Source organism: Somniosus microcephalus, chromosome 21 (genome assembly GCF_052327205.1).
Source record: "Somniosus microcephalus isolate GS21.2 chromosome 21, FLI_Smic_1.0, whole genome shotgun sequence".
Taxonomy (NCBI): domain Eukaryota; kingdom Metazoa; phylum Chordata; class Chondrichthyes; order Squaliformes; family Somniosidae; genus Somniosus; species Somniosus microcephalus.
In genome coordinates this window covers 72,539,691-72,552,447 of record NC_141007.1, presented here as the reverse complement: position 1 = coordinate 72,552,447, position 12,757 = coordinate 72,539,691, and the positions used below count along the sequence as shown (strand labels likewise).

The 12,757-nt window shown below is 44.2% G+C and overlaps 1 protein-coding gene across 1 annotated transcript in view; it reads right to left on the bottom strand.

Annotated features, from left to right (window-relative positions):
• Positions 1–12,757, bottom strand: part of cep112 (centrosomal protein 112) — a 420,760-nt gene that overhangs the window by 259,924 nt on the left and 148,079 nt on the right. Inside the window, exons 12-13 of the mRNA XM_085964113.1 lie at positions 12,093–12,222; positions 11,668–11,760 (exon numbers count right to left, since the gene is read on the bottom strand). Of these exons, the coding sequence (XP_085820239.1) occupies positions 11,668–11,760; positions 12,093–12,222 (223 nt within the window). The remainder of the gene's footprint in view (positions 1–11,667; positions 11,761–12,092; positions 12,223–12,757) is intronic.

Below are 12,757 nucleotides of genomic sequence, written 5' to 3'. Positions count from 1 at the left end.
ACATTGCCATCAAGCAGCACTTACTCACCAATAACCTGCTCACTGATGCTCAGTTTGGGTTCTGCCAGGACCACTCAGCTCCAGACCTCATTACAGCCTTGATCCAAACATGGACAAAAGAGCTGAATTCCAGAGCTGAGGTGAGAGTGACTGCCCTCGACATCAAGGCAGCATTTGACCAAGTGTGGCAATAAGGAGCCTGAGTAAAATTGAAGTCAATGGGAATCAGGGGGAAAACTCTCCACTGGCTGGAGTCATACCTAGCACAAAGGAAGATGTTTGTGGTTGTTGGAGGTCAATCATCTCAGCCCCAGGACATCACTGCAGGAGTTCCTCAGAGCTGTGTCCTAAGCCCAACCATCTTCAGCTGCTTCATCAAAGACCTTCCCTCCATCATAAGGTCAGAAGTGGAGATGTTCGCTGATGATTGCACAGTGTTCAGTTCCATTCGCATCCCCCCACATAATGAAGCTGTCCATGCTCACATACGGAAAGATCTGGACAACATTCAGGCTTGGGCTGATAAGTGGCAGGTAACATTCACACCACACAAGTGCCAGGCAATGACTATCCCCAACAAGGGAGAGTCTAACCACCGCCCCTTGGCATTCAATGGCATTACCACCACCGAATCCCCCAGCATTAACATCCTGGGGGTCACCATTGACCGGGAACTTAAATGGACCAGCCACATAAATACTGTGGCTACAAGAACAGGTCAGAGTCTGGGTATTCTGCAGCGAGTGTTTCACCTCCTGACTCCCCAAAGTCTTTCCACCATCTACAAGGCACAAGTCAGGAGTGTGATGGAATACTCTCCACTTGCCTGGATGAGTGCAGCTCCAACAACACTCAAGAAGCTCGACACCATCCAGGACAAAGCAGCCCGCTTGATCGGCACCCTGTCCACCACCTTAGACATTCACTCCCTCCACAACCGGTGTACCATGGCTGCAGTGTGTACCATCTACAAGATGCACTGCAGCAACTTGCCATGGCTTCTTCGACAGCACCTCCCAAACCCGCGACTTCTACCACCCAGAAGGACAAGGGCAGCAGGCAGGAACACCATCACCTGCAAGTTCCCCTCCAAGTTACACACCATCCTGACTTGGAAATATATCACCATTCCTTCATCGTCGCTGGGTCAAAATCCTGGAACTCCCTCCCTAACAGCTCTGTGAGAATACTTTCACCACACGGACTGCAGCGGTTCAAGGAGGCGGCTCACCACCACCTTCTCAAGGGCAATTAGGGAGGAACAGTAAATGCTGACCTAGGAACGAATTTTTAAAAATCTGCCATTTTTCCCAACCTCCCCTTTAAGTCTTTGTGATTTATTTAAATCTGTGCCCTTTTGTTACAGTCTCGCCAGCCAGCCATGATCTTATTGATTGGTGGAGCAGGCTCGAAGGGCCATATGGCCTACTCCTGCTCCTAATTCTTATGTTCTTATGGAAGCAGTCTCAGTACTTAGAGACTAATACTACCATTAGTCACATTACACAGAATTGCATTATGCATAGGAAAAAGCAGACAAGAAAAAGCACAAGTAGGGAAGAAATGGTATATTGAACATCGGAAGGCAACATTCTGAGGTGAGAGTTTACAACGCCGATAGCCCATCTTAGCATTACTACAGCGATCTCATTTATAGTAGTAAAACGCAAGACAGCCATGTTTTACCTCAATTCATTAGGATATAAAGGCAGAAGCAGATTTTGCATCCCACAACCACGTAGTTATTTAACTAATGAAATAAAATGATCAGTTGTGAATGACATGTTTTAGTTACTGGTCTACGAAAATTAAAACACATCATAATGTGGAACTCACTTCTGCTCCCACCAGACTGACAATGTGCACGTATCAGCAGTATTGCACCAACCCCTCAAGAAGCCCAGACACACATTGCTGCTGTGTTGTCTTCCCACCCCTCTTCATCTCACCCTATCAGCATATCCTTCCATTCTTTTCTCATGTGTTTATCTAGCTTCCCCTTAAATGCATCTATGCTATTCACCTCAACCACTTCATGGGGTTCTTCTGAAAAATAATCGCATTGTTTTCGTGGGCTTCAGAGAAGCAGCGGCAGCGCCAAGAGGATAAAGAGCGGCCCGAGAGCGGCCCTGAATTAAAGCAGCGGCAGTGCCAAGAGGATAAAGAGCGGCCCGAGAGCGGACCTGAATTAAAGCAGCGGCAGTGCCAAGAGGATAAAGAGCGGCCCGAGAGCGGACCTGAATTAAAGCAGTGGCAGCGCCAAGAGGATAAAGAGCAGCCCGAGAGCAGACCTGAATTAAAGCAGCGGCAGCGCCAAGAGGATAAAGAGCAGCCCGAGAGCAGACCTGAATTAAAGCAGCGGCAGCGCCAAGAGGATAAAGAGCGGCCCGAGAGCGGACCTGAATTAAAGCAGCGGCAGCGCCAAGAGGATAAAGAGCGGCCCGAGAGCGGACCTGAATTAAAGCAGCGGCAGCGCCAAGAGGATAAAGAGCAGCCCGAGAGCGGACCTGAATTAAAGCAGCGGCAGCGTGAGGCTCCGATTCAAAAACAACAACAAAGAGTGACGTCACAGGAGAGCAGGTAGGTGATTGGTTGGCGAGTATTACAGCTCTTTTTGCGAGTATTACAGCTCTTTTTGCTAAGTTAGGGAAGGGGGTTAAATTAAAAGCTGAGAAACGGTAACTTGCTAGTACTTATTAAATGAATAACTTAAACTAAATAAAATAATCAAACAATCAACCTAAAATGCCGATTGAATAAAATCTGTAACGAATTAATTAATAAATAAAACAAGGTTAGAGATGGCAGGGCAGGTGGTGTGTGGTAACTGTAGCACGTGGGAGTCTGTGGAGAGCATCGCGATCCCAAGCAACCACATTTGCAGTAAGTGTCTGCAACTCGAGGAACTTCAGCTCAGAATTGTTGAGCTGCAGGCATTGCGATGCATCAGGGAGGGGGGAGAGTTACCTGGATACTTTGCTCCATGAGGCAGTCACACCCTTTAGGTTAGGTAGTACTTTAGAGTTCATCAGTGGTCAGGGACAGGAGGGTGCAACTGCGAGTCAGGAAGGTATGGGGACCCAGGATGTAGTGATGGAGGAGCCTCAGCCCTGGACCTTGTCCAACAGGTACAATGTACTTTCTGCCTGTATGGATGAGGAAAAGGACTGCAGGGAGGATGGGCAAACTGACCATGGCACTGTGGTACAGGGGGCCATCCAAGTGGGGGAAGGAAGGAATGTGGTAGTAGTAGGGGACAGTATAGTCAGTGGGATAGATACTGATCTCTGCAGCCATGAAAGAGAGTTCCGAAGGCTGTATTGCTTGCCCGGTGCCAGGGTTAAAGATATCTCCTCGCAGCTGGAGAAAAACTTGGAGTGGGAGGCGGAGGATCCAGTTGTCGTGGTCCATGTAGGAACCAACGACATAGGTAGAACTAAGAATGAGGTTCTGCTGAGGGAGTTTGAGGAGCTAGGGTCTAAATTAATAAGCAGAACCACAAGGGTAATAATCTCTGGATTACTACCGGAGCCACGCACAAATTGGCATAGGGTCAAGCAGATTAGAAAATTAAATGCGTGGTTCAAAGAGTGGTGTGGGGAAAAAGGGGTTTCAATTCATGGGACACTGGCACCAGTACTGGGGAAAGAGGGAGCTGTTCTGTCGAGACGCGCTCCACTTAAACTGGGCTGGGACCAGCGTCCTGGTGAATCGAATAACTAGGGCTGTAGATAGGGCTTTAAACTGAAAAGGGTGGGGGGGGGGGGGGGGGGAGAGGAGGGGTCAGGTGAGGGGAAATTTAGAAATCTAAAGAGAAAGGTCAAGGCAATAGAGCAATGTAGCAATTTGGGTAAAAATAAGCAGAGTGTGACAGGAAGGGACAGAGGGGGAGAAATTCGGTGGGCTGCGCCACCAGTTAGCGCCTAAAGAGGGCACTCAGTGGCTTTAGCGCCACTGGCCACGCCTCCCGCGATATTTAGCTGGGGCACTAATGGCGGCGTTAGCCTGTTGCGCTGCGCTGCCACCGATGACATCATCGGTGTGCGCAGCGCTCCGCTACCGCCCCGATATTTGGCAGCGACCGCCTCTGTAGCGCCACTCGCTAATCGCGCCCAGTTCACGGGGCCTACCTGTGGCGGCAGTGGCGCAAATTAAGGTGGAGGTGTGGGGCGGCCGTTTTTTCCGGCGGCCGCCTGCCAGCACCTCCGTCCCCGGCCTCCTGTTCTCCCCCCGCGGCATTGCCGGCTGCTTTCTGAGAGCCCAGCACTTCTCCTCGGTGCCGGGCTCTTTTGCCGGCACTCGCGATCACTCATCGCGCTGGTGCAGGCCCCTCCCCCTTAAGAATGGGAGAAAGGGCTGCAGTACCGCAGTGCGCCGTCGCTGCGGCACGTTGCACTGCGATATTCAGTTTCAGCACCCTAAGAGGGACGCGGAGCGCCTCGAGCCTCGCCCTGTGTCCCTCTTGGGGCGCTCAAGCTGAATTTCCAGCGATCGCTGCAGCTCCGATCGCAGCGCAAAATCTGGCGCCCAGGCGAGCTTGGCGCCCCGTTTGCGGCTCCACCCAATTTCTCCCCCAGAGAGTTTAATGGTAGCAGTGCAGCAGAGAATAAGGTCAAAGCAGGGAATAATGGTAAAACATTTAATTTAAAGGCTCTTTATCTGAATGTACGAAGCATTCGTAACAAGATAGACGAACTAGTGGTACAAATAGAGATAAATGGGTTTGATCTAATAGCCATTACAGAGACATGGTTGCAAGGTGGCCAAGGTTGGGAACTAAATGTTCCAGGGTACTTGACGTTTCGAAAAGACAGGCAGAATGGAAAAGGAGGGGGAGTAGCCCTGATAATAAAGAATGACATAAGAACAATAGCGAGAAAGGATCTCGGCTCGGAAGATCAGGAAGTAGAATCAGTATGGGTGGCGATAAGGAATAACAAAGGGCAGAAAACACTGATAGGAGTAGTATATAGGCCTCCTAACAGTAGCTATACCATTGGACAGAATATTAATCAAGAAATAGTAGGTGCTTGCAACAAAGGTAATACAATAATCTTGGGGGACTTTAATCTTCATATAGACTGGACAAATCAAATTGGCAAAGATAGTCTGGAGGATGAGTTCATGGAATGCATTCGGGACAGTTTCCTAGAACAATACGTCATGGAACCAACCAGGGAACAGACTATTTTAGATCTTGTATTGTGTAATGAGACAGGGTTAATTAGCAATCTCATAGTAAAGAATCCTCTGGGGCAGAGTGATCATAATATGATAGAATTTCACATTAATTTTGAGAGTAACTTGCCTAAGTCTGAAACTAGAGTCTTAAACTTAAATAAATCCAATTACATAGGTATGAGGAGCAAGTTGGCTAAGGCAGATTGAAAAAATAGATTAAAAGGTATGGGGTAGATAAGCAGTGGCTAGCTTTTAAAGAAATATTTCATAATTCTCAACAAAAATACATTCCATTGAGAAACAAAAATTCCACGGGAAAAGTGATCCAGCCGTGGCTAACTAAAGAAGTTAAGGATAGCAATAGATTGAAAGAAGAAGCTTATAATGTTGCAACACTTAATAGTAAGCCTAAGGATTGGGAAAGTTTCAGAAACCACAAAGGTTGACCAAAAAATTGATAAAAAGGGAAAAAATAGAAGGGGAGAAAACTAGCAAGAAATATAAAAGCAGATTGTAAGAATTTCTACAAGTATGTAAAAAGGAAAAGAGTAGCAAAAGTAAACGTTGGTCCCTTAAGAGGCTGAGACAGGAGAAATTATTATGGGGAATAAGGAAATGGCAGAAATGTTAAACAAATATTTTGTATCTGTCGTCACAGTAGAAGACACAAAAAGCATACCAAAAATAGTGGTGAACCAAGGGTCTAGTAGAGAAAAAGTAGTAGAGAAACTAATGGGACTAAAAGCTGACAAATCCCCTGAACTGGACGGCCTACATCCTAGGGTTCTAAAAGAGGTGGCTGAAGAGATAGTGGATGCATTGGTTTTGATCTTCCAAAATTCCCTAGATTCTGGAGAGGTCCCAGCAGATTGGAAGGTCACAAATGTAACACCGCTATTCAAGAAAGGAGGGAGAGAAAAAAAACAGGGAACTACAGGCCAGTTAGTCTAACATCAGTCGTCGAGAAAATGCTGAATCTATCGTTGAGGAAGTGGTATCAAGTCACTTGGAAAATCATAACATGATTAGGCAGAGTCAACATAGTTTTATGACAGGGAAATCATGTTTGGCAAATTTATTAGAGTTTTTTGAGGATGTAATGAGCAGGGTAGATAAAGGGGAACCAGTGGATGTAGTATATTTGAATTTCCAAAAGGCATTCGATAAAGGTGCCACATAAAAGATTATTATACAAGATTAGGGTTCATGGGGTTGGGGGTAACATAGTTGCATGGATAGAGGATTGGTTAACGGACAGAAAACAAAGAGTAGGGATAAACTGATTTTTTTCAGGTTGGCAGGCTGTAACTAGTGGGGCCGCAAGGATCAGTGTTGGGGCTTCAGTTATTTACAATTTATATTAATGACCTAGATGAAGAGACCGAGTGTAATGTATCCAAGTTTGCTGATGATACAAAGCTAGGTGGGACAGTAAGCTGTGAGGAGAACACAAAGAGTCTGCAAAGGGATATAGATAGACTGAGTGAGTGGGCAGTAAAGTGGCAGATGGAGTATAATGTGGGGAAATGTGAGGTTATTCTTATTTTATTTTATGGGAATTATTTCCTCCCTTTTCTTTACACTTGGATCTCCAACCACCATCTATGGCCCAAGAGGGTGTGTGAATGACCTGCTCCTGACCAATACCACTGTTGAACCAACTGCTAGGAGGCAATTCAGAGCGTCTTAACTGGTGTTTGTAACCACAGCGTTTACAATTAAAAATTTCATCCTCCGATTGCTTTTCATTTCTGTTCTGCCCACGTTTCTTCCCCTTGTAGGACACAGCACCGACAGCAGCATTATCACTCATTACAATCGCATCATTATTGATTTCACTGAAAGTCTTCCCGTGCTTTCGAGCTAGCTCGCTGGCTTGGCATATTTCCACAGCAATTTCCAATGTTAGTTCAGTTTCTCTCAACAGACGTTCCCTGACTTTTTTATCATGAATACCAAACACAATCTGGTCACGAACCATGGATGCTTTCAGCTCAGAGAAATTACATGTCTGTGCTTTCAGTTTCAGATCAGTCAAAAAGCTATCAAAAGTCTCGTTTTGCTGCTGTGTCTGAGAATGGAAGGTGTACCTCTCATAGGTTTCATTCTTTTTGGGAGAACAATGTGTATCAAACTTCTTTATCACATCGTCTAATTTTTCTCTGTTCTCCTCTGGATTAAATACAAATGTATTAAATACCTCTATCGCCTGTGGGCCTGCAACTGTGAGCAGCAACGCTATTTTCCTTGCGTCTGGCTTCGTACCGTACCCGATGGCAGCAATGTTGAGTTCGAATTGTTGTTTAAAAGTCTGCCAATTGTAGTCGACATTTCCTGTGAGTTTCAAACGCTCTGGTGGCTTCAAATTCTCCATGTCGCGTTGCACAATATTCAGCAGATCTTACCAATCCTGGTACCATGTTATGTTCATTAATAAGTAGTTGTTTTTATTAAGAATAGCTAGCTTTTGCTGGACACTTTATTGAGCACATGTGGACTAGGTACAGTATCTGTAGAGGCATCCATCTTGGCTGCTGCCTTGTGGGTAGCCTAGTGCATCCTGGGTAGCCCACTCTTATATACATACAGCACCACCTAGTGTACCATTTCAGAATGACAGGTTACTGATCATTACAGTGATCTCATTGAAACATACAAGATTCTGAAGGGGATTGACAGGGTAGATGCTGAGAGGTTGTTTCCCATGGGCTGGAGTGTCTAGAACTAGGAGGCATAGTCCCAAGATAATGGGTAGGCTATTTAAGACTGAGATAAGGAGGATTTTCTTCACTCAGAGGGTTGTGAATCTTTGGAATTTTTTGCCCAAGAGGGCTGTGAATACTGAGTCTTTGGGCTGGATTTTATCAATGGGGACGTGTTGGGGGCGGGACTGCTGGTTGTCAGGTTTCAGTCCCATCCCCAACGACATTCGGCCAACCAACGCTATTTTCCCTTGATTGACCTTGTTAAGCCCGCCAATTAAGGGAAAGCCGGTGACAGAGGACATCAGCGTATGACGTTTCATCTGTCAAAAATTTTGAGAAGCTGTCAAACACTGACAATCTCTGTTCTTTGGTGAGTTCTTGCACTGAAGACTCACCAAACCTTTCTTTAGCAGAAATCAGATGGCTGTTGCATCAGAGAATACAGCAGCCATTCTGTCATCTCTGCCAGTGAGATGAGGCACCTCCGGATCCCCAAGGGTTGAAGCCTGCAGGAAGAAGCAAAGGTAAGTAAACTTTTTCTAACACTTTATACTCACCTCCCATACTTGCCTCTCCACACTTGCACCCATCACTCACCTCCACAGGGGACTTTTCGACCCCTCTCACCCCCGCAGAACCATTGCTCGCCTCGCCGACCCTGGCAAGGTTCGCAGCCATCCGGAAGCCCGCACTTGTGTGGGTAAAATAGGGATAATCCTCTTAACTACCTGTTAACAGGCAGTTAATTGGCTGTAATCCCCTTCCCACCTCGAGGAGACGGGTCCCTGTGCGAGTTGGGGACCCGTCTCCCGGGAAGATGGCACGGAGGCGGGTTAAGAGCGGGTTCGGTACCCGCTCCCAGTTTCTGCCATTTTCCTGGCAGTCCCGCCTCCATAGGGCTGGCAAAATTCCCTCCTTTGAGTATATTCAAAGCTGAGATAGATATATGGAGATCGGGCAGGAAAGTGGAGTTGAGGTCGATGATCAGCAGTGATCTTATTGAATGGTGGAGCAGGCTCGAGGGGTCGTATGGCCTACTCCTGCTCTTACTTCTTATGCTCTTACGTAAGACAGTTTGACACCAAATTACTGGAACCCATTCGAGGTACACAGGAGTCCCTCTGAACATCACGCCTAATTCGTCAATTATATTTATCGTACCAAGTAGGCTACAAAAACAAATGATTCTAAGACAGAAGTAAATATAGCCACAGCCTGGCACTTGCTTGTCTAATGGATTTAAACAGGATTCCTTCTTTTTGACAGAGTGATGTGTGAAAGGTAGATATCATTCAGGAAGGACGAGAAAAAATTGTTTGGCCCAATTAAATTTATCCCTCCAGCACCCTAAATTTCTCACCTTAGCATCCAGCTATCTAGGTAGGGCTATGCAGGCTAGAAACAATTATTACAAGAATTATTGGATTCTACAGTTCTTTAAAGTTCAGTCAACCTACATCCTCCATTTTCAGATGGTTAGGAATCACAGGCCTGGAGTGGGGAAAATAGTCTGCATTGTAATAATTGTAATAAGATGTATTGGTATATTTAAAGTAGCAGTAATTGGAAGAAACAAAGGAGGAAAGAAAGTAGAAGAGCCATTCAGTCCAACGGTTGAGTTCACGTACTGGAGCCGTACAAGATCATATTTTTTCCCATCTTCCTTCAACATCCAGCCAATATCTCTCTGCTTCAGGGATGTCTAAGCTTTATGTCTTCATGAGATACAGAGGCCGCAGCCTTGGGGGCCACACATACACCTTAAATCCATGCTCCCAATGGTTTGCACGCATCTCACGTTGCTGACTAACAGATCTTGGTGTCCTGATTAGGATTTACCTACCAATGACGCAACATGGATAGCCCTTTTCAAAACTCCAAGTCCGCAGAATTCAAACAGGATCAACCAGCAAACACGAAATTAAGGCTAATGGGATTGAGTTACCTGCCTTCGTGGCCCAGACTGTCCTGCCTCAGAGGCCATATGTGACCCATGAATTGCAGTTTGAACATTCCTGATCTATGTACAATCAGGTCTAATTATTATTTATTATTGTGTTATTACAATATCTGAATGAAAATGCACCCTAGGTTTGGTAAGACTATTTTTTTGGAGTTTACAAAGAAAATGTGAAAAAGATTCTATTGACGATATTACCATTATGTAATTTACACAAGGTAAACATAAATGTAACGGATATAGGCAAAGCAAACAGAAAGAGCTCAGGATTATTCACAAGCCACTTAGTGTGCATAAAACAAACTCAAATATCTTGTCTACTATCTCCAGGTCCACGAGTTTCTGTACCATGGGTTTGGGTGAGCCCTGTATAAATGTATCACTGCACATCAAAAATGCTGAAAAGTAAATCAGCACTACAAAAGCTAGAATCTGTACAAAACATATGTTCCATCAACACACATTTCCCCACCCTATATTCTGCCCACCCCCCCTGTTTTCTGCAGACACTGACTCACCAGGCCTCCTACACTTCTCCCAAGTGGCCAGTCTTCATATGAGAGTCAAGACAACAACAACTTGCATTTATATAGCATCTTTAACGTACTAAAACGTCCCAAGGTCTTCACAGGAGCGTTATCAAAACAAACCTTAACACCGAGCCACATAAGGAGATATTAGGACAGATGGCCAAAAGCTTGGTCAAAGAGATAGGTTTTAAGAAGTGTCTTAAAGGAGGAAAGAGAGGTAGAAAGGCTACAGACAGGCCGAGAAGGAATAGTTTACCACAATAAGTCAGTATCAGCCGGCTATTCAACCAGGGGGTCATCAAATCCGGGCCTTAACCTGTCCTCATCCAGATATCAGCACCTCTGAGCAGTGTTCACAGAAGAACAATCAGGAGTCTTACCACAAGAGTCACATAAAAAACTTTCAGTGCAGTTAAATACTTCTAGTCTGTGTGTGTCATTTCTATGGCATTCATCGTTTAGGGTCTTTATGGTCCAGCAACACAGATATCAGATTGGTCATATATAAATCTAGAAAGCAGATTACAAGACCATGCTAATCTTCACTAACATGTTTGCATGCTAAAGTCAGCCTAATGTGGCCAGGTGTATTTACATAAATCACAAAATTTAAGTGTCAAATACAACATAAAGCAAAAAAATGAATAGAAAAGTGTATGATGATTTTAAACTCAACAATAACAAGCAAGTTAACATAAAACAGAAGGTTAGATCTTTTACTGAAGAATTTCAGCACATTTTGCTGAATTGTTTTCAATCAGAACGCAGCATTATATACTTAATCCAGTTCTACCTTTGACTGACTTGAAGATCCAAGAAAAAATACACTATGTAAATGCAAATTGGGCCTTACAACTTCACGCTCATATCTCATCCTATCCATTTGCTTCTCAAAGATGAACAGCTCAATGTGCTGTATGGTTGAAGTGTATTTCTAGTTTTCCAAGAAATTTTACTATTATGCTTAAATCTGGTTGAAATATATCCATTTGCGAATCTCTTTTGCAGGGCTTCATTTAATGACTTACTCAACAATTTAATCCAAAAAAAACTAAAAGTACATGCATTTTACACACAAATACTGGGCTTCTACAATATGGTATCATATCCACTGAGACTGGCAGAGGGACTAACTAAATAAATGCAAATAATTTCAGTTGAACGTGTTTTTAGATTCAGATTGTCATCAGTTACTCATGAGCACAACACAAGTTTAATTAAAACTTTTATGAATTTACACATAACTATATGTGTGATCACCCTCCCTATCTCCAGCCTTCTGAGAACCTACCCTCAGCTGTTGCTGTTTCTGATGCTCACTCTCCTGCAGTTCTTTCTTCAGTTGGAAGACATTCTGCTCCAGTTCTTCAATAACATCGGCTGCCTGTTGCAAGAGGGTAAAAAAAGGAAAAACAACAGTGAGGTTAATAATTAAGGCTCATGGAATACTTCTGCACAATACTCAAACTCAGTATACAGCAAAACTGTGTCCGCAGAAGACAACATTATTGTAAAAGATAATTTGGTGTGTTGTGAGGCACAACTCTGCTGCAAAGAATTTACCAAATTGAGACATGCAAAAATATTCCAGTATTCGATTCCGCACATGAAAAAGTTAGGGATTTTTACATATCAAAGACTTTGTGAGCGAAATGAATGGATGGTGTTACTTTATATACACACTGTATGGCAAGGAGGGCAGTGGTCTCTGTATACCTTGGCTGCTGAGTGTGCTTGCTCCTGCTTTATGTAGTTGAGCTCCGAGTCATGTTTACTTTGCATTTGCCTTAGGGTTTTCTCATGGTCCTCCAACATTTGCTTCTTTTCTTTCTGAAGGGAGCTGTATCTGAGGGGGGGGCAAAGAAAAACAATTACAAAGCTTCTAGTTGTCTTCAGGGTCCATTTCTGACAGCAAGCTTACCTTTAATCAATGCCAGGTTTTAAACGTTTTTCTCTAGAACATTGTTAATGACTAACATGGTATTGCTTGATCGCCAATAGGTTTTAGCGATCAGCAAGACTTTTATTACTGAATAAGGAGCTAAACCACTGAGAGTTTATGTAACACTCACTTGCCATGTTACTGGATGGTTTACTACTTTTAAAGAAAAGCTGTAATGAGAATGGGTTTGAATGATATATGCAGTTCAGCTCTTAGGAGGCTGCTTCACATCTTGGGGGTCAAATGATGCGATAAACTGTGACAAAGTAAATTCATTTTGATTATGAACGTCATCTGAATAACCTCGAAACACAATGCTGTAAATGTTTTCCCCATCTAACACACATACGGCTTACCAAAGCCTGAGGATAACAGCTGGGTTGTGGAGATGCCAGATGCCATAGCTAAAGTGATAACCTACTATGTGACTCATTAGCAT